Raw genomic sequence first — 27,261 nt, 5'->3', positions numbered from 1 at the left:
ATCCTGCATGTGAAAATTTCCAATTAACTGAATAGCCATTTTCTGTTCAGTTATCAAATATCTGATCAACTGAAAATGAATGCATTAGACTTTTAAAAAATACCATTAAGGAAGAAATAACGAGCTGGAAATTGAGCTGCAAAATTCATAATTTCTTTTCTGAAGTTTTCTTGTGTCAGCGAGGAATGTTGAACATCACACACTGACACCCAAAACAGTCTTCTGAATATACATGATAAAATTGGTTATTTCCTGGTGGAAATGCTTGCAAAAATTTTTTTGTACACAGCCCCAAATTGGCCTTGGGCTTGTATCTTGGGCTTAAGTTGGAATTTTACTATAAATGCCTTAATGCAAAGTAAATATTGTGCTGGTGACATGGAAATACTTCACTGGCATTAAGCTCATGCTCCAGTAGTATCTACCTTTCAACTCAACCATTCTTGGAGCATCTGATAAAAAGCCACATCACGTCTTAAACAGGCAGGTCTATAAAATCAATCTTTTATTCAAACCATTCCCTCTTGCACTAATTTTATTTTATCTAATATTAATACTTCCTCTTATTTTTCTATCTGTGTTAGAGCAAAGCAAGATTTTCAACTTAACATTCTGAATATGATGATGGAGTTTTGTTTCAGGTTATACTTGATACACTGAAGTGAATGATGTACTCTTGCTCTAACACATTCTCTCAATTTGTGTTTCTAGCATGTCGACCTGGTTTCTATAAGGCCTCGTCCATGGATGCGTACTGCATGAAGTGTCCACCTCACAGCTACTCATATCAAGAGGGCTCATCCCAGTGTACCTGTGAGAAAAACTACTACAGAGCAGAGACAGACCCCAAGGCTATGCCCTGTACAAGTAAGTCAATAAATATACATAACTAACACTGAAAAGGCCATAAACCAACATTCACACCATACAAATGCCAGGCAATGATCACTTCCACTAAGAGACAGACTAACCACCACCATAATTCACTCAATATAGTGTTACCATTGACCAGAAATTCAACTGGACTCACTGTATAAATACTTGACTGCAACAGCAGATTAGAAGCTGGGAATACTGCGACGAGTAATTTGCCTCCTGACTCCTCAAAGCCTGTTCACCATCTGCAAGGTACAAGGCTCAAGTCAGGAGTGTGATGGAATACTCCCCACTTGCCTGGATGAGTACCGCCCCAACAACACTCAAGAAGCTTGACACCGTCCAGGACAAAGCAGCCGGCTTGATTGGCACCACATCCACAAGCATCCACTCCCTCTACAACTGACGCTCAGTAGCAGAGGTGTGCAGTATCTATAAGATGCAGTGCAGAAATATGCCAACGATCCGTAGATAGTACCTTGTGAACCTGTGACCATGTTCAACTAGGAGGATAAGGGCAGCAGATACATGGGAACAGCACTAGCTGTAAGTTCTCCAAGCCACTCACCATCCTGGCTTGGAAATACATTGCCATTCCTGCACTGTCACCAGGTCAAAATCCTTGAATTCCCTTTCTAACAGCAATATGGGTCTACCTGCAGCGGTTCCAGAAGGCATCTAAACATCAGTTTCTCAATGCCAACTGGGGACCGGCAATAAATGTTGTCGTGCAAATGAATCAATGAAGGATTAAAGAAGGTTTCGTGGAGATTTGTAAGTGTTGTCATGAGTGTAAAGAAACCATAGCTTTTTTTCCAAATCAAACTGGTCAGAGATGCTATTACATATCTCTGGTGCAGGTGGGATATTGAACCTGAACCCCCTAGCTCAGAGGTAGGGACACTACTTTCGCAACTAACAAGCTCCTTAATTGATCCTTTACTTGTACACAATATTCTATGTGCAGTCTCATTGAAGTTGTGTACAATTACAGTTGACCTTTTTTAAAGATTTGACCTATTTTTCTAATCTACCTGTTCAGCGTTGTTTTTGCACACCTTTGGAGCTACCTGAGGGTACAGGGATAGGGGCACTACCACTGAGCCACAAGAGGGCCCAAACAATATCTTTGGCACACCACCAGCTTTTAAATGCACATGGTAACACTTAAATGGGACGGCATGATGGCCCAATGGTTAGCACTACAGCCTCACAGCGCCAGGGACCCAGGTTCGATTCCAGCCTCGGGCAACTATCTGCGTGGGTTTCCTTCGGGTGCTCCGGTTTCCTCCCACAGTCCAAAGATGTGCAGGCTAGGTGGATTGGCCATGCTAAATTGCCTATGGTGTTCAGGGGTGTGTGGGTTATAGGGGGATGGGTCTGGGTGGGATGCTTCAAGGGGCGGTGTGGACTTGTTGGGCCTAAGGGCCTGTTTCCACACTGTAGGGAATATTCAAAAAAAAGTCATTAACATTGAGCAATCCTGTAGCATTTCTTCCACATCCGTATCCATCAGTCAGTTTGGAAATGTGAAGTATGTTGGAACCATGGAAGATTCCAAGATGGTTTGCAAATTACAGTGTTTTTGTCTCCGTTCGCATTTGCTAATGTTTTCAGTTTTGTTTGGCACAGCACAGTTGAACATGCAATCAATTTTCAGATTGGGTGGTTCCAAAATTAAATGCTCAGACAGAGTGATTGATTTCACAAGAATGTGTTAGAGCAAGAATTGATTTTTTTTCAGAAATGAAGCTAAATATTCATTAGTGTGATTATAGCCCAGTAATCTATGCATTAATTGTTACTGATTATCAGGTTTCATTCATCCTGTTGGTCAATATTATGATGGGTATATTGCTATTGGGATCTGCTCTACCTTTGTTTGTTTGCTGAGCTAGCACCGTCTCAAAGCGCCAGGGATCCGGATTTGATTCCACCCTCAGGTGACTGTGTCTGTGTGGAGTTTGCACATTCTCCCAGTGGCTGCATGGGTTTCCTCTGGGTGCTCTGGTTTCCACCTTTGCCCAAGGATGTGCAGCTTAGATGGATTGGACATGGGAAATGCTGGGTTGTGGGAATACGATAGTTCTGGTTGGGATACTATTCCAGAAAATCAGTGCAGACTTTGGCTGAATGTCCTCTATCTACACTGTAGGGATTTTCTGTTTCGAACTGAATCCAGCCTCATTTATTATGGGGTAGATTTGGAGTTCTCCAGATCTGGGAGGAGAGAACCTTTTATTCCTTGTGATTATTGTGCTGGCAATTGAATATCCACTGGTGAAAAGATACATTTGGATATGAAGCATTTCACTGTCCATGCTCATACCCATGTTCCCAGCACTTAATGAGCTATAATTTAGCATAAATCCCCTTCTATCAAAAACATAGCCTTGAATTCTGGTACAAAGTGTGAGTCTGGCTAATAGGTATTCTTCAGAAGCAAACAAAAAAGGCATGCTTGTGAATTAATGAAAGGTGATTAAGATTGTTAATGATGGACGCTCCAGTTCTTCTTGGTTATGCTGCCTATACTTTCATGATCCCATTGGTAAAATCTGGCAATGAAGAAAACTCCATTTTTTTTGCTCCTTCTGGATTTTTCTCTTCCTATGACTCTGTTGCTGGAGTACAATTCCACTAGTGATATTAACAGCTGACTCTTCACTCAAAATGCCAGTATATTAACTCTGGAACATGTCACCACTGAGCCTGGCCCCATCCCCATCTACAGAAAAGACCAAACGTCTGCATTTTTCAGGGCACATAACGTATCAATTCCACCACCTTCACCCAGTCTTCATGGTTCCCAAACCCCTCCATGGCAAGTTATCCACCTCCACCCACTCACAAAACCTGTGTCAATCTATGAAATTTCAATGTCCATTCACCCATTATGTACTCTGAAAAGAATCAGCAAAGCTTACAATAATAGGATGTGCTAAAGCACACAAAAAACCTGAGAGGAAAGCCAGGCTTTATTATACATTCTTGGTTGACAACCCAGCAATCCATTGAAACATATTACACATGAAATCATTGCCTGATTCACAGCTTTGGCTCTCTAATCACTTTGGTCAATTGCACAAAGCATATTTACACATGATAACAAATTTTTAAGTGCTTGTTGTATCAGCTATTGATATCCCTACAACGTTGCTGGAAAATAGATTTTTTAAAAAACAATACGGGACAATATATGATTTCATGACTATTAATTGTTTTCTTTTAACAACCTATTATTGCTGTAGAGTTCACGGGTTCAATTTAGAATATATACTTGTGATGGGCATAAAAGTACCATAGCTGTTCTGCCCTCCATTCTTAAGTTATCAGTGGTGAATGGCCAGCGTAGAATGGCATAGATGGGGACAGCAGGAAGGAGGATTGAAGGGTGAGGATTAGAAGGATTCATGTTTTCATGATAAATAAGATGAATTCCCTGAGCACTGACATGAAAGAATTGAGAATTGAGAATTCAGCATCCAGCTATCCCTCTGACTGTGCTTTAATTCTTTATGAGATGCAGGAGTAGGGAAGTGAAGCCTTACGCCTGTAAGCACATGACCCCCAGTTTCCTGGAACTCCCTCCCTGACAATACTGTGGGATTGTTCACACAACAGTGAGCTTTTGTTTTCAACTGTTGCTATCATTACAACCTTCTCAATAAATGGCAATACCTTGATTTGAAAATAGAATACAAAACTACAGGCAGGATTGAGAATCCCTATTGACTGTCTTTTTCTTTATTAACCTGTGACATTGCGAGCATGGAGTATTGGCCCAGTGAAAACTGGGTGTCTTGCCGTAGACTCGGAACTGAAAATGCATCTTTCAGTTGTTAACCAGATAGCAGAGTGCCTTTATCCAAGGAGGCATTAGGGAGGGAACATGGGGACAGTTAGGGGAAAATGCACTTCTAGACTGATTTTACCCTTAAACAGCCATTGAGTTTTTTTAATCGTTCCATTTGCAGAAAAAACAGTTGGCCTTTTCTGAGCATTGAATGTCCAAGCTCACAATGTATTTGTGATGATCAATGGAACATAAAGGAAAAAATAGCATCAAAGCTTCCAGAATAGTTCCCATTATCTCAAAGCTCCCAGAACATTAGATTAACCCATGCTGTAATTTCACTCTGATATTCACATTTGATCAAGATACAAACAAGCAAATGTCCCTCCATCTAACTGAAGTTCTCCTGGGTGACCAACGCAGCTCTTGTTTCTAAAATAAAAAAAATTAAGCTGCAGACCAAATTTCAAATAATGCAGATTTAATTGTGCCTTGTGGTATGTGCCATACATTGGTTGCAGCCTGTAGAAATTTAACTTTGTACAACTGGCTGCATTTTCCCTTCCAGTGAGCTACTGCTGTTAAAGCTTGAGAAGAATATTGTCTGTCAGCTCAGCTAAAGATAGTAGTCACTTTGTGACTGCAGCGTAGCACAATTCAGTAAGACAACTCTTACTTCCCATTAGGTGGCTGACACAAAGGCAGGTCAGTTTATAACCTCAAGTAAAACCCAACACCATCCGTACTGCAGTCAGGAACTGAAAAAAAACTGCTGAAAGCTAAATGAGATGTCACATAGAAAGCTCTATTTAATTATACCATTAGCGAAAGGGCTGCAAGCTGCTGATAAATGGAAATTCATACATTTAGCTTAATCGTTCGGTCTGACTGTACAACAGCATTTGTAATACCTCGTTCATTCTAAGAGTGCTTTATATTCACGGAGAAGGCAGATTTTCAATGTCTCAGCAAAATGCAGCAAAACTGCATGATCTGGTATTGTTCTCGCATTTAAGCCATAAACTTGAATTCACACCCTCAAACAAATTGCAGATTCATCTTCCATTGAGCACAAATATTCTGACTGCTACTTAATTAAGGTGTTTTGTGTTCTAGGGTGAGCCTATCAGGACCTTCTCAATGATTGTCTTCCATTTTTTAAAAACAATTGTTTCAGAGTACATTGGCCTATGAAGAGCAGCAGAAAAGAAAAGTCTCTATGCCAAATAAGATATAAGCTGTTATTGTGACTGAATTAATTATTCCACTGGTGTTGCTCAAGGCAGGCCAGAGGCTGGAGTGTTTCTTCAGTTTTATTTTCCTTAATACTTCTATAGGATGTGGTTATCTCTGGCAAGGCCATCATTTGTGGCCTGTGTCCTTCAGGTGAGGGGCCAGCTATTCTGATGGCCAAACAGTTGATGGAGCAGTGCAGATTGAGATTGTGCACCAGGACCCTGCAGAATCCCAGGCACAGCAGACTCTGTGGGAACTTCTTGTGAAATTAAAGATTCTGATGGACAATGTGCATGTATTTGGAACTATAAAAAAGCCCCTTAATATCAGGGAATTTGAAGCATTTTGCTTTTGTTATGGCTATAGTGGCCCAGGAAACTTTTGACAATTTATAACATAATCTAACTATTAGGCTGAGAGATAATGGGAACTGCAGATGCTGGATGGGCTTGAGATCGGTATGACAGGTCGGCACAACATCAAGGGCCGAAGGGCCTGTACTGTGCTGTAATGTTCTATGTTCTATGCTCTATGAAACGTCAGCTTTTGTGCTCCTAAGATGCTGTTTGGCCTGCGGTGTTCATCCAGCCCCAGCTCCAAGATAACAAACTGTGGGGCTGGATGAACACAGTAGGCCAAGCAGCATCTTAGGAGCACGAAAGCTGATGTTTCGGGCCTAGACCGTTCATCAGAAAAATCCTGGAGACCAGTGACTAGTGGTGTACCGCGAGGGTCGGTGTTGGGTCCACTGCTGTTTGTCATTTTTATAAATGACCTGGATGAGGGCGTAGAAGGATGGGTTAGTAAATTTGCAGACGACGTTAAGGTCGGTGGAGTTGTGGATAATGATGAAGGATGCTGTAGGTTGCAGAGAGACATAGATAAGCTGCAGAGCTGGACTGAGAGGTGGCAAATGGAGTTTAATGCAGACAAGTGTGAGGTGATGCACTTTGGTAGGAGTAACCGGAAGGCAAAGTACAGGGCTAATGGTAAGATTCTTAGCAGTGTAGATGAGCAGAGAGATCTCGGTGTCCATGTACGCAGATGCTTGAAAGTTGCCACCCAGGTTGACAGGGCTGTTAAGAAGGCATACAGTGTTTTAGCTTTTATTAATAGAGGGATCGAGTTCTGGAACCAAGAGGTTATGGTGAAGCTGTACAAAACTGGTGCGGCCGCACTTGGAGTATTGTGTACAGTTCTGGTCACCGCATTATAAGAAGGATGTGGAAGCTATGGAAAGGGTGCAGAGGAGATTTACTAGGATGTTGCCTAGTATGGAGGGAAGGTCTTACGAGGAAAGGCTGAGGGACTTGAGGCTGTTTTCATGAGAGAGAAGGTTGAGAGGTGACTTAATTGAAACATATAAAATAATCAGAGGGATGGATAGGGAGAACCTTTTTCCTAGGATGGTGACGGCGAGCACGAGGGGGCATAGCTTTAAATTGAGGGGTGAAAGATATAGGACAGATGTCAGAGGTAGCTTCTTTACTCAGAGAGTAGTAAGGGAATGGAACGCTTTGCCTGCAACGGTAGTAGATTTGCCAACTTTAGGTACATTTAAGTCGTCATTGGACAAGCATATGGAATAGTGTAGGTTAGATGGGCTTGAGATCGGTATGACAGGTCGGCACAACATCAAGGGCCGAAGGGCCTTACTGTGCTGTAATGTTCTATGTTCTATGCTCTATGAAATGTCAGCTTTTGTGCTCCTAAGATGCTGTTTGGCCTGCGGTGTTCATCCAGCCCCACACTTTGTTAACTATTAGGCTCACATCTCAACACACAAGCATACAGACTCTCTGTCCGAGACACACACACACTCTTGCGCCTTCTCTCCCACACTCGCTCTCTCACACACACTCGCTCACTCACACTCGCTCACTCACACTCGCTCACTATCTTGCACATGCTCTCACACACACACACAGTCTTGCTCTCTGTCTCTCACACACGACACACACACGCACAGACTCTCTCTCGCTTCACACGCACACGCGCGCACACAGACTCTCAAAGACAGACAAACACATCGACACCCAGATGTGCACATGGACGCACAGATAAAGATACAAATCCTTCCCAACGATGCCTTTCTGTACTCCTTACGCCCCACCCCTGCATGCCTGACAAGCCCAATAGCCTCCTCTGCTGCTAGTCACCTCTTTCCATGCCAACTTTGGCCACCCCCTCACCCGCTGACCCTGACACCACTCTCTGGTCAACTCTGACACACCCACCTCCCCAAACACTTTGTCACTTATACGAACCCTATTCATCTTGTGCCCTACTAAACTGGCACCAATGCACACTACCCTCTTATATTCTGACATCCTGCTTAGCTGCCACTTTGGGACCCGACCCATCTTTTACATATTTTATCCCTTTACAGCAGCTGTCAAAGTGTCTGGCTGTGCTGCTAACCTTTTCTGTCTGAGAATATAGCAAGTGACTGCTGTAAAAGAGGGCATGGTTTAAAGTTCCCCTGACTATCCTGCACCACTGGGACCTGTGTGGATATTAGCTGTGCACTTCACTTCTGAAGGAATTGGGATCAGAATTTCCAGCTAGAAAGGTGGAGCTCAGTGCTAATGTAAAAAAAACATGAGTCGAGTGACAATTTGGCTTTGATTACCACTGCGCAAAATGTAGGCCAGAATTTCAAGTCAATGACCTTTCACCAGAGCTGGGAGAAGTTGGAGATGTAACAAGCTTTAATGAAGTACAGATCCAGAGACAAACTGTTGTGTGGGGTGAGAAGGAAAGGCTGATACAAAGGCAGAGTTCAAATCAGCAAACTTGCAGCAAACCTGGAATAAATTTTGGATTTTATTAACCACTATGACTCATAACAATACTTTTACCTCCTGTCTATGAGAAAAGTTCAAATAATCTATCATTTGCAGAATTATTCTTTATAAATAGGCCATTTGGCCTAGCTGCTCTACGCATGCACATATGGCTCACGTAAAACCTTTCCCACTACTTTCTTTCAAAAACTATCGGAAACAATTCCCATTGCTCTTTCTTCTCCATCTTTTCTCTGCCTGCGTACTTAAACTGTCACAATGTTTAAAGTGGGTGGCTGTTCTAGGATCATGCCATACGATAGGGAGACGCTAGGAATGTGGGGTGGGGAATGAATGTGGAGGAGGGTGTTCATGTTCTGAAATTCTTAAACTTGATGTTGGGCTCAGGATTCACATTTTTGTTAGCACCCCACCAAGCATTTATCTCCCTCTTGGCTTGCCATCGGTAATCCATTTGTATGCCTCTCCTTTCTTTCTCCTCCTTTCTTGGCATCCCCTCCATGTATTCTGCTCACTGTTTCCCCACCCACCCCGTCATCAGCATAAATACCACTCTTTCCCAGTCGCTGTCAATTGTCACAAAGGGTCGCTGAAATCGAAGTGTTAACTCTGTTTTTCTTTTTTACGGATGCTGCAGACCTTGTTGAATTCATCCAGCAATTTGTTTTCTGCTTCAGATTTCTAGTACCCACCCACAGTTCTTAGTTTAATTTTACATCACCTTTGTCCACTGGTGGTGTGGTGGAATGCTACTGTATACCCCAAAAGATTTCATAGAATATGATCTTTGGCCCAATATGTCTGTACCATTCATCAAGCATCCATCTATTCAACTCCCATTTTCCAGCACTTGGCCCACGGCCTCGTATGCTGTGGTGAGAATAGAATGACATGGAGCATACAACACAGAAATGATCACTGCCTTTATTTACATCTTCTGTACTCTCCTTTGCCTGACCCAATCAGGATAGCTTTCTGATTTTTCAATCTAATGTAACAGTTAATATCACTTGAAAAGCTGAGCTCTGGAAGCCACTCCTTTGTGTGTAGGTCTCCGATATTTGGAGCTTCTCGAGTTCGGACTGCAGAAACTTCACTGCTTACACCCGCTATGTTTGATAGCTAAAAAACGCTCCCTTCTCAGTGTCACTGCTCTTCAGGTTAGGATACAGAATCTAGCAGTTGCTTTGCAGAGTTGTTCTGTCCATTTCATCTTAAAAGGCAGGACTGGTTGACCATGGGACAGTCTTTATTCTTAATTCACTTGTGGGAAATGGGCATAATTAGCTGGCCAGCATTTATTTCCCAACACTAGCTGCTCTTGAGAAGGTCCTCCTCAGCTGCCTTCTTGAACCACTGAAGTCCATGTGCTGTAGGTAGACCCATGATGCCCTTAGGCAGGGAATTCCAGGATTTTGATGCAGCGGCAGTGAGTGAAAGATGATATATTTCCAAGTCACGATGGTGAGTGGCTTCATTGGGAACTTGCAGATGATGGTGTTCTCATCTACCTGCTGCCTTTGACCTTCTAGATGGAAGCGACTGTAAGTTTGGAAGGTGCTGTCTGAGGATCAGTGGTGAATTTCTGTAGTGTCTCTACTGAGCGTTGGTTCTGGAGGGAGTAGATGCTTGTGGATGTAGTACCAATCAAGCAGGCCATTTTATCCTCAGTGGTGTCAAGCATCTTGAGTGTTGTGGGAGCTTCACCTATCTGGGCAAGTCGAGAGTATTCCATACACTCCAGACATGTCTTGTCAAAGATTTTAGGGAGTCAGGTGGTGAGTTACTTGCTGCAGTATTAATTTTATGGCCACCATATTTGCATGGTGAGTCCAGTTGAGTTTCTGCTCAATGAAACCCCCATCATTTTGATAGCAGGGGATTCAGTGACGGTAACACCATTGAATACCAATGGGCGGTGTTTAGATTATGTCTTATTGGAGATAGTCATTGCCTTGTATTTGGTATGAATTTTACTTGCCACATATCAGCCCAAGCATGTAAATTTTCCTGATCTTGTTGTATTTGGACATGGACTGCGGGGTTATGAATGGTGCTGAACATTGTGCAATCTTTGCTGACCTTAATAAAGGGAAGGTCATTGATATAGTAGCTGAAGATGTTTGGGACTGGTACATCATCCCGAAGAACCCCTGAAGAGATGTCTGAGAATGTTGCGTTCAAGTTCTTTCTTGCCCCATAGAAGTCCTTAAAGCTACTGACCTGTAGCTGCTAAGAACTGACTTTCAGTGATTCCTATGTAGATCAGTCATTAGGCTGCCTCACAAAGCATTTCATGAAGGAGACCTTAGCAAATGCATGTGCTAACCTTTGCAACTCTGAAATGATATCAGAGTCCTGATAAGCCATGTTAGTCCTTCCAGCAAAGCATCCAATTGGATTCTGGTGCAAGCCTTGGCCAACCTGTTTCCCAACCCAAGAAAAAATGGGAACAGGCCAGAACTTGCTGATCCAAAGGTATTGAGCCTTGTTCAGTTACTTTGATCTTGCTGCTGTCCAATGCAATAGGGATGGCAAGAGCAAAATCAGCTCTTGCATCAGCTGTTGAGGAGAGGTGGAACTATGCCTGTTGTAGATCAAAAGAAGTAAACTGAATTGGACTGCAAGCACAATAAAGTAAAATTAATCAACTTAAACAAGGCTGTATCCTAAACAAAAGTCGTATTTATATAGTGCCTTTAATCAATGAGTAACAGATGAAAGGGTTACAGAGAGCAGGCAGGAAGGTGGAGTTGAGGCGAAGATGAAATCAGCTCTAATCGTATCAAATGACAGAGCAGGCCCGAGGAGCAGCATTGCCTGCTCCTGCTCCTAGATTTCATGTCCTTTAAAAAAATGACATAGCAGCCCAGCTACTTTACAGCAACAAAATGAGACCATAAAAGGACACTAATCCTAACAGGAGATATTAGTCCAACTGGACAGATGCTTGGTCAATAATATTTATAGGAGTTTGATAAAGGAGTTATAATTGTCTGGTTAAAAATGGCATCGTAGATACTTGAGGTACACACAAGTTATGTAGAAACCATGAGATCCATCACAATTTCTCCACCTGAGGCCATTTCCAACTATGTCTTGAGTCAAGGGCCTTTTGCTCTGCTGTCTGTTAATTATGCATCATTGGTATTTATTTGCATGGAGGTGTTGGGTATAAACTGGGCATTCACTGTGCCTCAATAAGAAAGAGCAAAATAATTTCTTCTGGCAAGTGCTCATGTCCCTGCCCCTGGGGTAGAAAGTCCATGTTCATATCCCACTTGTGCCAGAGGTGTGTTACAATATATTTGAATAGGTTGATTAAATACATTTATAAATAAGAGCAGTCCAAACTGAGGTTTGTAATCTGCATTTCTGTAAACAGACCTTTAGGTAGAGTGTGCAAAGATTAGCTCCAATTCTATCCTTTACCACCTGTCCTACTGAAAATACTTTCTCACATTGTTCCAAAAATTCATTTCATTTATCTGACAGTGTGTCACTTTGTTTCACTGCCTTATCTCAAATTAATGTGGTGGACTGGATTTGTTCATTCAGTGTAATTTGATATTTTGATAAGATAATCTTATAGCCACCTTCCTTCATAGTTTAGAAGCCTTAAATTTTTTTCAGTTCTCAAGCCTCAAATCTTGGCTGCCAGGCATTAAATTGTCAGTTCTCTAACACATCGGCTCTCTAGTTTTCTAACAGTGACTCTTCTGTCCCACTTATCTGACTGAAAGGAGTTAACAGCAAAACGTAGCAGCAGACAGTGATAAACTTGTGTTATGAAGTTGCTTGACTGATATTTTTGGTTGTTAAGTCATTCTCCCTCTACCAATGTAGATCTGTACAATGTACAAATCTAGGCCATCATATCAGTAACTTGTCTGCATGGGCTGCACATTTGATTTGCTCATTTTCTATGAGAATGTGGACTGGTATTTGCTCCCTCTGGTACCAGCGTCTTGGAAAGCATCTCAGCAAGACTCTTCTTAATGCACTACCAAAACCTAAAGAGCTGCCCCACGCACAGTCCTGATGCCAAGCTGCCAGTTGTAGCTCTGTACATTAGGTGTCCCTAATGATTTATATAGGACTATCCAAGTATTTAAGAACAGATAAATCTATGGGAGAGGAAACTGTGAACTTTATTAGTTAAGGTCAGAAATCACTTGACACCAGGTTATCATCCAACAGGTTTCTTTGAAAACACAAGCTTTCGGAACTTCAGTCCTTCTTCAGGTGTTGGTGAAAGAAGTAGTATCAGACACAGAATTTATAAGTAACAGATCAAAGGTTCTCACTATTGATGAGGATGTATCTGGAGAAAGACTGAGGCTCTGAAAGTTTATGTTTTCAAATTAACCTGTTGGACTATAACCTGGTTTCAGAGATAGTAGGAATTGCAGATGCTGGAGAATCTGAGATAACAAGCTGTAAAGCTGGATGACCACAGCAGGCTCAAATTCTGAAGAAGGGTCTAGGCCCAAAACGTCAGCCTCCCTGCTCCTCTGACACTGCTTGGCCTGTTGTGTTCATCCAGCTCTACACCTTGTTATCTCGGACCATAACCTGGCGTTGTGTGATTTCTGACCTCACGCAAACCCCCCAGTCCAACACTGGTGCCTCCTCATCTTTGTTAGATAAATGAAATGAGAAAACTTAACTATTTTATCAAGTACATAAAATAAATTTTAAAAACTCAAAACTGATTGTATTCACGTATTTCTATTCAAAATAAGATAATTGATATAACAGAAATATAATAGAAATTTATTTGTTAAAACAGAGCTATTTAAAATTGAAATGTTAATTTGTTACATAAAGGTCGTGATAAAGTTGAGCTTTGTAGTGAGTGTTTCATTATCTGTGTTGTTCTTTTTTTCTTTAAAGAAGCATTTATGCGCCAGGGGTGTCAGTGAATTTTTGCTGAACCACTAATACTCTTGACTGATGAACAAATTAATCAGAGAAGAGCCCAGGCATGCGTATCTGTAAGGAATGGATTAATCAAAGTGAGCAATATAATTTTCATTTAATGAGCTGAGGAAGTCACAGTTCCTATGGTATGCAAAGATTTTTTTTTGGTATTTTACTTTACCTCAAGGAAATCCAGAGTGTGACCAGGGAAGTGGAGATGGGTAGCTGCAGAAACTAAACAAAAATCATCGAATATAAAAAATAATACCTTTCTATTTTAAACAATGAGCTCCTGCTTTTTGCCCAATCTCATAAAAATGCTTCAGCCTCTCACAAGAGATTTTACATGTTTTGGTTTTGACAAGTAAGCATTCAACTTGACGGCAGTTTTTTTTTCACATCAATGTCATCTTGTCATTTGTTATCTGTGAAGATGCTTGGATGTTGAAACGTTAACTTATTAGCCATTTTTGCTAGGGATTGGAAGATTTTGCAACTTTTATGCTGTGGAGTTATGGATGCTAAAACGTTGAGTATATTCCAGCCTGAGATTGAGAGATAATCAGTTTATAGTACACTAAAGTAGTCACGGGAGATGGAGATAGGGCGAAGTAGTGGAATTCAAATAAATGGTCAATGTATGGTCTTCCTGAAATATAGAATAGCCTTAAGGGGCAGAATGGCCTACTCCAGCTCCTATTTCTTACTAATAACAAACATGAAGAGAATAAAGTACTGCAAACATTGGCCACCAACATCAAAAACAGGAAATTGCAGGAAAGGAAATACATGTTTCAGCTGTTGTGATAGAGAATGCAAACTCAAAATATTAAATCAGTCATTTCCTACTTCTTTCAGCCCTTCTTAATGTTAACATCTTTTAAAATAACGAACAAATCATGTGCATTTATAAGCCTTTTAAATTGCATTACTTTTTGCCCCTGAGCCTGGATTTAAAGCTTGTGATTGACACTACTTTGGAGTCAAATCTTTATCTTAATTATTAATTATAGTTTCTCTAATGTAAAAGCAGCTTATTAGTACAGACTGCATACAGAAAGCTTTGTACCATGGAGGAAACATTAGCCTTTTACATACACCATACCAGCGTCAGAATTTTATTAAGACATTTTCATTAAAAAGGAAAGGTCCTGGCTGTACAACTGAGGCTGAAAATTACTCTTAAAGAGCACCAGCAGTTTTGAAGTAGTTTGAGATAGCAGGAACTGCAGATGCTGGAGAATCTGAGATAACAAAGTGTAGAGCTGGATGAACACAGCAGGCCAAGCAGCATCAGAGGAGCAGGAAGACTGACGCCAGTAGTCTTGTTTTTATGTAAACGGACCACATCCCTCAGTATGAACAGATAAGCCAAGGATGAGACGCCTGTGGGTTTTGAATTGACTTTTGGGCTGTCTGAGAGAATAGATTACATTTTGTATCTTCAGTTTTGAGGGTGAATTTGTAGGGCATTACTAGTTGTCATGCACACCAGATATCTGGCAGGCAAAGCCAATATGATATTGAGACAATGCCTAATATTATGTCTGAATGGAAATCACACTGGGGCAATTTCCTTATGTTCACAAATTGCCTTATGTGTGGTTACTGCAGGGACATTGGAAGGGAATATTTAAATGGACTAAAGAACAACTTGTTTCACTGCCTCAATCCATAAATCAACACTAAGTGTCCGTAACAAATTATCTTGACACGTGCTTTTATTTTTCAGCGTGTGATCGATCTATCAGACTTTGGATTGTTACTCTAAACCTTCAGATCCTTAATGGGAATTCAGCCTGGTAGCTATAACTCTACGTCTCCAAACCATGACTGAATCCCGGAGAGATTTGTCAGTGACAGGCAGGAATGTTTACCACTGTGCTGGGTATAATATCATTAATGTCTAAACTATGGCACTGGCTCAAAATACCCAAAGTATCGGGAGGATGACATTCTCAGTTGTTCCCAAATGTTGAAGTCTCCTGTCTGGAAAACAATGCTAATATGATGCTGAGAAGAATTGAGACCATTGTTCTCTTTTCTGTGCAGCTGCAGAAACACAACAATGATTGCATTCACGTAGCAACCTCAATGTAAAACATCTCAGATTGTTTCACAGGAGTTTAATGGAGCAAATCTTTACACTGAGGCACGTAGATAATATGACACGTGAAAACCTGGCAAAAAAATTGGAGAGGCTCAAATCAGCGAAGAGTTATAAAGAGTCTAAGAGGGTTAGGGAGGGAATTTCAGATTGTGGGGTCTTGGCAGATGATGGAGCAGTTAAAATCCAGGAGCCTCGATAGGTTGGATATCATGGGAGTGCTCTGGGAGATAGGGAGAGGGGGAGGACATGGACAAATCGGGAAACATAGATACGCATTTTAATGAAGTCATTGTTTGACTCGGAGCTAACATAGATCAGTGAGCACAACAGGAATGACAGACAAACTGAATATGGTGCAGATAACAACATGGCTGGCAGATTTTTGGGTGACTTCAGGTTTATGGAGAATAAACTGGCAGACCAGTTGGGACTTCAAGAATCTTCAAATCTACAGGCAATAAAAGCAGGTGTGAGGGTTTCAGCTGCAGGTACACTGAGGCAAGGCAAAGTTGTTGTTGTGGACCTAATTATTCATTGTGAAGGTGCAGATACATGATCAGCAGCTCATCTTAGAGCCAGAAGTTTCATAGGATTTATTCACCTACTATCATGTCAACCTGGGACTTTAAGAACACTACCGTCAGGCCCATTTTGCTCTTTCACATTTCTCCTTTTAAGTGTGGACAGTGTAAGCATGCACAGAGTTTGTGTGTTATTGGGCTGTGAGAAGTCAGGATTGTGTGGTATATTCATATTTAGGCACATGCATGGGGTACATGTGCCCATCTTAAAGATAGACACCATGTGGGCGACACAGGTGACTACAATGCTGACTGCAGGTAGGGAATCAAGTTAAATGTGTGGTGAAGCTATTGACATGAAATTTATGGCCAATAAATTTCTTGTGATCTGTATTTAAATATAGTAGCTAATTTGTGCATATCAAGTTCTCACAAGTAGCAGTAATCCTAAAATGTTTGAGTAATGAGATTGGTTGAAGGAATGATATGAGTTATATTTGAAGCTGGGATTGCTCTCATAGAGCTACAATCATAGAATCAAACAGCACAGTAGAGTCCCTTCAGCCCCTTGAGCCTGCTCTGACCTCTCTGCACTGATCCCACCTTCCAGCACTTGACCTCCCCAGCCTTGAATGTTATGACACTTCAAACATTCCTCAAAGAGAAGGGTGGGGCAGATCTGATAGAGCTGTTAAAAAATCACAAGGGGCCTCAGCAGACTGGAAACTGTTCCACTTGGCAGAAGGGTCAAAAAGACCAATTTAAAGTGATTTGCGAAAGATGCAATGGCGACACAAGTTGAAAAGCTTTCTTGGCAGCGAGTGGTTGGATCTGGAATGCGTTGGAGGCAGTTTCAGTCACGGTTTTTGTGTGGGAAGTAGATGAGCACCCAGAGAAGAAAATAATCGCAGGGCGAAAGTGGCTGGATGTGAGTGCGAGATACTCTGATACTCTTCCAGTGAGCCAGCACAGGCACAATGTGCTGAGTGTCTATGTGATTCTTTACATGCAAGTATTATCTCAGAATCTTTTTAATCAAGCTACTTAAGTAAAGACTGAAATCATGATGTGATTAGAATCTATTTCCGAGGTCATGCCTCCAATGTTGAACTGTTTTAAGGATGAATTAGTATCTGCTGATGATTCTTCTCAGTCAATTTTAGTTGATCATCTATACCCAAAATGCTCTAACGACTATGACTACCAGTGCAAGGGAAAGTGGAGGGTGTTGGAATATCTTCAAGAGTTTTGTATGAAGCTGCACAGTTCCCTTCTTGCAGAACCTATGGCCTGAAGGGAGAGACACTCCAATTGTCATTCAGGTCGCACAGTTTGCTTCTTAAGTCAGTGAATGTCTTATCTTCAATTTGACCCAGAAATTCTCTGTTGCTGTACCAACATGCTGCTGGTATTTCCTGTGAAAATATACAACATTCAGCAGAGTTTACAACAGATTGTTGGCTATCAGAATTTTTCGCACATTCACTCAAGTGTTTGCCTCCATCATCTTACTTTGGTTCTTCTGGTGGCACGGAAGACTTTTGAAGAAATATTATTAATTTATCTGTGAGAAGTCCAGGTCTGGTTCTACCTAAATGATGGAATCTTACTCTAGACCCAATTAATAATCCACAGAATTGTCCAGTCAACTTTCTGTTTGACACGCATTACATGCCTTTCAAAAACAAAATCCAATGTTTTATATGGGGCTAATTTTTACTTGGCACAGTTTTGTCCAATAACAGACCACTGTTTCTATTGTCTAGTGTAGTAAGATGGTTTCAATAAAGGTGCAACTGATTTTCTCACTGTTTAAAATACATCCAGAGTGTTCTTTGAGCCAAAGTCATGGATAATTGAATCTAATTTTCTACTTAGGCTGTAATTTTCAGAGTCTTCACATAGCCCATTTTTGGCTGTTATTTTCAGCCTCTGTGCTGTTTCTGACAGTGGAAGCAACCGATTTCTCAGATGGATCGCAGGTTTGCAAAATCTTATTCTCTGTGCAAAAAGTACATGTTAGGCCACTTTCCAATGTAAACAAGGTGATTTGCAGTGCACTGGTAGCCAAGGTAAACAATCGCTTCTGTACAATGTAAATGTGGTTTTAGCCAGGATTGGAATTTGAACTCTGACCTGCCACTTGGGGATCTGTTGAAGTTTATAGCTGCTTCGGCTTCATCTTCTGGTTTTAATGTTAAACCTCAATCACCAGAAGTACCTTGATAACAAGTGTCCCTGCTCGTCAACAGTTTGTTAAAGGGTGTGACTGACAACAAAGTCTTTTGGCTTTCAAATCATAAAAATGATGCTTTGCTTGATAATATCTAGTGTGGAAGCACTGTGAAAACCTATCATCTTTTTGGGAAGGCTGTATTTAAAGATTCCTGTATAATTAACTTAAAGGGTCTGTACAGTCTCTTAGCTGACAGCCAACTGGATGAGTTCTGTTCCAATTGGCACTATGTCTAACTTCGAGAGTCACTGCACTGTTCCCTAGCATTTGACTTAAGACTGGAGAAAATTTGTGTCTTTCAAGCAGCAAGTCGTGTAGAAAAGGCAAATCTGGAAAATCACTTCAAATTGATCCATAACAAAAGGACAAGATGCTTAGATTCAAACCTGTGAAAAGAATGATGTAGGACCGATGCAATGTGCCTGTTGAATGCTGCTCTTGAGTTGAACAGTGGGGGGGGAGAAAAAAGAATAATTTTAACATGTTAGCTGATGCGACGGGGAGATTGCAGTTTATTTCTGAACATGACCAAGAACATATCCTTTGGTTGGAAGTGTGGAACTGAAATATTGCCAAAAGGAGGCGAGAAGTCATAGCTCATGTCTGGCCTTCATCAGAACTAGGAACAGGTATTTTTTTTAAATAGACACCAATTTGTACAAGATGATAAAAGGTTGGGCCATCATTGACATGGGGCTTACAACATGAACAGTTAATACTCAGTCTTAGTTCTCAGACCATGCGAATAAACTTTGATTATTCCATGGTTTTGCCTTGGGACTCAGAGTCTGACTGGCTGCTCTGAGACTTAAGATTGACAGTTAACTGTTTTTGCTGTGTTTCCATGCCAACAATGGTTCAACTCATCAACAACCCCCCTATCTGTTAATGCTGCAGAAATTGGTAACTTTTTTTTCATGTCTCTTTTATGTGCCCTAGACCTGATGACTGCAAGCTTTGACTTCTTGTCTCCATTTGGTGATGTTTAAGGTACATTCTTTATCGCCCTCATGTTACAGTTACTCACCTGCTTTGTCTTGTTAATTGTTCAGGGCTCACATGTCCCACTCCTTACAATGAAATACAAAATTCAAGGCTGGCACAGTAGCGCAATATTGAGGGAATGTTGCACTACTGTAGGCACTGACCCTTGGATCTGACAGTAAACAAAGTGCAGGATACTTGTCCCTGGTATCCTTGTCACGATCTACTCCTGGAATTCACATTTTTAAAAAAAAGCAGATTTTCTAGTTATTGTGTTGCTCCTTATGAGAGCTTGCTGTGTGCTACATTTCACTTCCAACACGTTGTCATGAACTACACTTCCATGAGCTGTGAAATGCTTTGGGATCTTCTGACTCATGGAAGATACTAGATAAATGCAGGTCTGTCTCTCTTTCAGAAATCAATATCCGTTTAAACTGAAATGATGCAAAATTTACAGAGAGAAAAGGAAGGGAAAGTTTTTGTAGAACTCCAGATGCTCAACAGTGCCAGCTCTCACTAAATTATGTAGTAAGAGGTTATATTCTATAGAGGAAACAGATTTGCGAAACTGGCACATCCACTTCAATACCTAATGGATATGTAAGAAAAAAAGCTTGTGGAAACAGAATGAGGGAGACCTGAGCTGTTCGGAATCTTTGAGAGAAAATCTTATATAAATGATCCTCTTGTGATATTCCACATTCATTCCATCTACCTGTTATTTTTTTTGAATGTAAGATGTATTTTTCTATTTTTAGTGTTTTCATGTGCTGAGTATCGACTGATTGTAAGGGGGGTAAAAAAGCACTTTTTCTTAAGAAAAGTAGTCAATTAAGTTAGAAATAAAAAGCCTTCAGTAAGGCTGTAATTCTAAGCATTTTTTACCACCAAACTTGCAAGCTTTCCTCAAACATACTACGTGCATCAACTTCCTCTGCATTCCTGCAGCAGACTCTTGCTTCCACTGGCATTCCCTTGTGTTTCCCCGTCATAATTTTTTATCCTCAGTGAAGTGCCTGAAAGTACAGATGAAACAATTGGATACCAACTGCAGGCTCTAAAAATACCAGTCAGGAATCCTCAGGAGAGCCTAGACGATCTGAATATGTATAAAGAACCACATTTTCCTCCTTTTATTAAGAGGCACCACTTTTGGCAACATGTCTTTAGACGCCCCGACTCTCAACTCTTAAGTTCTGGAATGCACTTCCTAAACTTTTACACCTTTTAATCCTATTTGAATGTTAGGTTTTGTCAAAGCTTTTGGCCATCTTTCAAAACGTCCTGGAGTCATGTTTTTGTCCAACTTTGATCTCAAACACAACAGAATATTTTATTATGTTATAAATGCTCAATGAATATGATTTTTTTTGTTGCTGTAGCAAAGTGTTCAGATAGATCCACACCCTCTTCTCCAAGATTTCTAGGGTTACTTAGAGTTGTGTCACAGTTGAAATCAGTTGCACGTCTTGACTTAGGTAAGAAAAGAGATAAGACAGTCGCAAGCAATGTCCACATTTGTTGCTCATTCTCAGTTGCTCTGGAAAAGGTTGTGCTGAGATACTGCCTTCAGCTGCAGTTCATCTGGTGCCGATACACCGATGGTGTTGTTAGGAAGGGAATTCCTGGACTTTGACCCAGTGAATCCGAAAGAACAGCAAAATACTTCCCCATCAGGATTGTGCATGGCTTGGATAGAATTTGAAAGTTAGTGGTCTTCCCATCTGTCTGTTGCATATGCACATCTAGTAGTGGATCTCACAAGTTTGGAAGGTGCTGTCAAAGGAGCCTTGGTAATGTGTTGCAATGCTTCTCGTGTTGTACACGTTGTGTTACTGCTGGAGGGAATGAATGTTCAATATCACGGAAGGGGTTTTGATGAAGCTGACTACTTTAACAGTGCTACAGTCTGCTTCTGAAGTGTAATCACTGTCATAATCTGGGGAGAAAGAAGCAGCAGCAATTTTAGCACAGCAAGGTCCTACAGCAGCGCTGAATTAAAAGTAGCAATTAATCGAGGAATAAATGTTGTCTGCGACGCTGGAAGCATTTTCCTCTTCCTCTTTAGACATGTGTCCTCTTTGTGCCAAATTCAGAGAGCAGACTGTGTCGCTTTAACCTGTCATCCTGAAGAACATTAGACAGTTCAGTACAGCTTCAGTATTATTGTCCTAGTGCATTAAAGTGTTGTCTTTTCCTGACATCTCAGCCAATATCTTTTCCTGACATCTCAGCCAATATCCTTTCCTCAGCCAACACAAAAAAACAAACTGACTGCCATCTCTCTGTGTTTTTATTTATGTGTCCAAATTAAGTCAACCCCTTTTCAAAATGACAATGACAGCAAGGGCTGATCCTGCCCATGTGAGGCACTTTGGAATATTTGAGAAATTTGATGAGTATATATGTGGGACCTGTAAGGACCAGGAAATGATGCTTTGAGGTAGTTACATGTCAAAGCCCGTGTGTGCTATTCTTAGGCAGGAATAGCCTATTTATTTTAAGTAGGTTACGCCTGCCTTAAAAGTAGAGGAGCACTCTTGCTTCTCTCAGCTTCTCTTTCAGGTAAATAATTTCCAAACAAACCTTTCATTTCTGCAAAAAATCATGTACAAGCTATCCATTAGGCACCATGTAAACCTGGGTTTTCTGAATGCAGCCAGCGCCACTGCCTCAAGGCAAAAACATTATTGTAGATGGAGCTTCAAAGAGGTTGTAAGGTCCTCAAATAAGATTCCAATTCTACTTATCAAATTTCTTTTCTTCTTCACCAATAGGATTAGAATTAACTTCCTGCCGCACTGGGATTCTGTTGTGTAATTTCATAGGTTCCACACAGTGTACCTGTGACAGTTACATCCTACTCTGTGGCATTTCAGTATAAAAGCTGCCTGCTTTGCTTTTAATCACTTTCTCAATGAATGGAGTCAGTGCAGTGTGTTCTTTCAATATGTTCTATGTATATACTGTACAGTAACATTGGCAAGCACAGAACACAGGTAATGAGTCAGTATGTGATCTTATAGTCACATAAATAGCTGTTAATTAAACTTCAAGTCCTCCAACTCAACAAGAATGCAATCCTTTTGGTATATGTTACTTGTGTTAACATGCAGGGCCGCACTCAGTCCATAGATTGGAAATGACATCTGACCCAAGAAATCATGCCCTGCTTAATTGCCTACTTCAAGTTTGAACAACAGAACCAAGAATTTTCCAGACCCCTGTTTCTGCCACATTTGTGCGCATGTAAAGACATTTCCAGTGGCACACTTAAACAAAAATGCATTTAAGAAGGAGTAAAGTGGAAACAACGTGATCCACAATAAGTAACTCAGGGGGATCTGAATATTAGTCAACTCTCAACTGACATTACACTTCAAAAGAAAAACCAATCTGAGCATTAACTGAATTTCAAGATTTGAGAAACCAGTCCATCTTTATAGCTGCACCCAAACTTCATATTGTACACTGTACATGATGTGAAAGACCTGCATCAAACTAGGCATTCTCAGTCTGCATAAGTGCAGACACAGCTACAGAATATCAGGCCTTTAAACATGTAAAGATAAAGAAGCGGGGCCGAGTGGGAAATTCACAAGGACCTGCCAATCTGTAAACATTTTTCATCATAGTTAATTTGCAAGTGATCTTGGGAGGTTCATTTTTACTAAATTTGGAGATAATGGCTTTATAGTCTTCATTAACGTAGAACATTACAGCACAGTACAGGCCCTTCGGCCCTCGATGTTGTGCCAACCTGTCATACCGATCTGAAGTCCATTAAGCACATCTACACACAAGATGAATACCTTGTGAAATAGTCAACAACTTTGTAGTCAGTATTTAATAATTTATTCGAACATACAATCCATGACACTTTCCAGTTATTAATAAAAATTGCAAAAATGCAGTTTAAAATGTCACCTGTTTTCTGTATGAGATATTAGGTATCATCTACAAGAAAATGTAAAGGAACTTGTTTTTTAAGAGTGTTCACGTGGGATCTATGATGTCCATGCATTTTTCATTCAGTTTGTTTTCTCCCCTATGTTAGGACCTCCGACAGCACCAGAAAATCCCATCTCCACAACAAATGAGACCTCCATCATCCTGGAATGGAGCCCACCAAGGGACAGCGGTGGCAGGAATGACATTACTTACAATGTTCACTGCAAGAAGTGTGCGGGGGACAGCAGAAGGTGCAGTGTCTGTGGTAGCGGTCTCCACTTCATCCCCCGCCAATTTGGATTAACATACACAAAAGTTCTTGTTACCAATTTGCTGCCCCATACGAATTATACCTTCAACCTTGAAGCTTTGAATGGAGTCTCGGAGCTGAGCTCCAGGCCTAAGCAGTATGTCTCTATCAATGTCACAACAAGCCAAGCAGGTGAGTGGATGTCTGTTGCCAATTGTGAAACATTACTTTGAACTGGGTTGCCATAGACTTGATTTGAAATGTGCCATTTCTAGGAACAGACTTCTGTCTGGGGTCATTAGTCATAGAAAAGTGGAGTTTACCTCTGTTTTTGGTAAAGGAAATATTTTGGGCTTTTGCTTTAGAAAAAAACAAGTAAAGTGATCAATGTTCAGTTATATTGCATAATAGGAACATAAAAGATAGAACAGGATTTTCTGTCACCATTTTAGGTTGTGTAGTGGAAAATCTTAGGAGACAAATCCATCCAGCTTTGTTTCTTTCATTCTTCTCTCAAATAGTTCCATATTGGGTTTATAATGAAGCAGTTTTAGCCTTCAAGTAAGGTCAAATGTCCTCTTTATTTTAGCTCCTGTCAACTTATACCATGAGTCTCAGCAAACCATGTGAGGAATTACAGACAATGCTTATCTTATTGTTCATTGCTCTTGATCCCACACAATTCCATTTTCCGTTGCACATTAAGTAGGAATTAGAATCTAAGGCTAATTTTCTTTTCCTTTGCCCGGAGATGGTGTAACCTCACGTGAGCACCCTGACTGAAAATCAGCATGGTCTAAAAGCGAAATTAGTGTGATTGTTGTGAAAGTGTGTTTTACGTTTAAAAGGAATCCGATTTTGTCTTCCTCTCAATATTCTGATAACAGCGGGTAATCGTGGGTAATAGTGATACAATTATTCCCTGTAATCTCAGTCTCTGTCTCTGGAGATGCATGTATTTGGTTTAGAATTTGAGTTTGAGACAGTCAGTCTAATATGAACAATTTCACGGGTTACATTTTTTGCCACTGTGAAAATCAAGATTGACTTGACAATTTGTGAACTTGTGCCAAAGGGATTAGTCAGTATGTACTTGAACAATCAGAGCCAAGCGATTGCACTGCTAATGATCCACAACTCTAATCACTTTGCACAGTTGTAATTGCTCCTCTCTCAAAGCTATTCATTTGTAGATCCACTTGTGTGCTGTAAGAGCAATGGCAAAATGAAGTGCTTACTGCACAGTTGGAAAATACTGTAAAACCATATGGCTGGTTTTCTTTTAGCTACAATGCATTTTTATTCGATTAATTTCGAGGCTCGAGTGCCCAATGTATTCCCAGATGTACTTTGATGGAGGAAGTATGTCAGTCTTGGCAGGGTTTTCCAGGGAAGGGAGAGAGAATTACATGGAGGAATTTCATTCAAGGTCATTCTTATTTCCAGTAGATTAACCTTGGCCCCATTGCTGCCCAGAGGGCTGATTGATTCATCCACATTCCTGATGAAGTGAAATAATGTGGATGTGAGGGAAGGGAGGAGGATGTGATTAAAACAGCAAATTTTCATCAAGGAAATGAGATTACTTTGAAGAAAGCAGTCTGATTGATGGGATGTTTAAACCAAAAATTAAAGGACACCTCAAACAAACAGGACGTGTTTATCCTTGAGCTTCAGTGAAATAAACACCCAGTGTCTAATTAACAGTTAGATTCTTTCTTTTCCAAACCGCATATTGTTTGGGCCCCTTCTTGCTGAGGTCCCAGGCTTGGCATTATAAAATAGGATATTTGCTGGCTTCCTGGATAGCTAAGCTTGCTAAATCCAGTGAGACCCGAGATTCAATTTGTGGTCTGTGCTACATTAGCTAACACAAGCTACAGTGGCTGTGATGGCTCAATACTCTCTCAAACCCTTGTGCAGAGGAGGAAAAAATTAGCCTGCACACCCATCACTGATTGTCTGTCGTCTGGCCTCTCTCTGCAATTAATAGTGAGAAAGCGGGACTTGCTACTATTCCCATCTCAATACTGTAGTATAAAGGGAAAGGTCACATTATTAGGTGGCACAGTGACCATGCAGAAGCAGAAACACAGGTCTGCAGTGCCACCTCACTCTTAGAAACATCGGATCAGAAATAAAGATGGCACTGCCCATTTAATCACACTGCAAGTTAGTTTATAACCAAAATCTGATCCAGGGTGGAGTTAGCCCTCAGCCTGCAGGAAGTAAGAGGGACAGGACCAACAGTGGCGGAAATGCAAGCTCAGAAGCACAACCTGCCAACTTGTGACTCCATTTTGCAGAGAAGTATAACTGCTTGTTTTCATTGTTACAAAGCTGCCATTCTTGGCAGGCATATCCTGGCACAGAAAGCACAGTCATTACCGGTGCCATCTGCACTCACACACAGATGGCCATCTAGGCACTGGCAACACCCAGAAAAGTAGAAACCTAGAAATGAGGAGCAGGATTAGTCCATTCAGCCTTTGAGCCTGCTCTGCCATTCAATATGGTCATGGCTGGTCCTCCAACTTGATACCCTGTTCACTCTTTGATCTCTTTCATCCGAAGAACTGTATTTATCTCCTTTTTGTTTTGTTATCCCTACAGTGTGAAAACAGGCCAAATGGCCCATGGAGTTCACAACAAACCTCCAAAGAACATCCCTCCCAGGCCCGCGTCCCTACCCTATCCCTATATCCCTGCATTTCCCATGGCCACTCCAGCTATCCTACACATCCCTGGACACTTCAGGAAATTTTAGCATGGCCAATCCACCTAACCTGCACATCTTTGGACTGTGAGGAAGAAACTGGAGCACCCAGAGGAAACCCACACAGACATGGAGAGAATGTGCAAACTCCACACAGACAGTTGCCTGAGGGTGGAATCAAACCCAGGTCTCTGGCCCTGCAGAGCAGCAGTGCTGCCCCCGTTCCTTCTTGAAAATATTCAGTAGAACATAGAACATAGAACATAGAACATAGAAAAGTACAGCACAGTACAGGCCCTTTGGCCCACAATGTTGTGCCATGGAATAATCCTAATCCAAAAATAAAATAACCTAAACTACATTCCCTCAAATTCACTGCTATCCATGTGCATGTCCAGCAGTCGCTTAAATGTCACTAATGACTCCGCTTCCACGACTACCACTGGTAAACTTTTCCATGCGCTCACAACTGTCTGGGTGAAGAACCTCCCTCTGACGTCTCCTCTATACCTTCCTCCTAACACCTTAAAACTATGACCCCTCATGGCAGTCAATCCTGCCCTGGGGAAAAGTCTCTGGCTATCGACTCTATCCATGGCCTCCCATTACCTTGTACACCTTGATCAGGTCACCTCTCTTCCTCCTTTTCTCCAGAGAGAAAAGTCCGAGCTCAATCAACCTCTCCTCGTAAGAGAAGCCCTCCAGCCCAGGCAGCATCCTGGTAAACCTCCTTTGCACCCTCTCCAAAGCCTCCACATCTTTCCTATAATAGGGCGACCAGAACTGGAAACAATATTCCAAGTGTGGTCTCACCAGGGTTTTGTAGAGCTGCAGGATAACCTCGCGGCTCTT

At 41.2% G+C, this 27,261-nt stretch overlaps 1 protein-coding gene across 3 annotated transcripts in view; it reads left to right on the top strand.

Annotated features, from left to right (window-relative positions):
• The window catches only part of LOC125457606 (ephrin type-A receptor 3), a 340,233-nt gene that overhangs the window by 200,863 nt on the left and 112,109 nt on the right, over positions 1–27,261 (top strand). For all 3 annotated transcript variants that reach the window (XM_059651018.1, XM_059651017.1, XM_059651019.1), the window contains exons 4-5: positions 712–867; positions 23,550–23,885. In XM_059651018.1, coding sequence (XP_059507001.1) covers positions 712–867; positions 23,550–23,885 — 492 coding nt within the window. The remainder of the gene's footprint in view (positions 1–711; positions 868–23,549; positions 23,886–27,261) is intronic.

Source organism: Stegostoma tigrinum, chromosome 14, assembly GCF_030684315.1.
Source record: "Stegostoma tigrinum isolate sSteTig4 chromosome 14, sSteTig4.hap1, whole genome shotgun sequence".
Lineage (NCBI taxonomy): Eukaryota > Metazoa > Chordata > Chondrichthyes > Orectolobiformes > Stegostomatidae > Stegostoma > Stegostoma tigrinum.
This window is presented reverse-complemented; position numbering and strand designations above follow the sequence as displayed.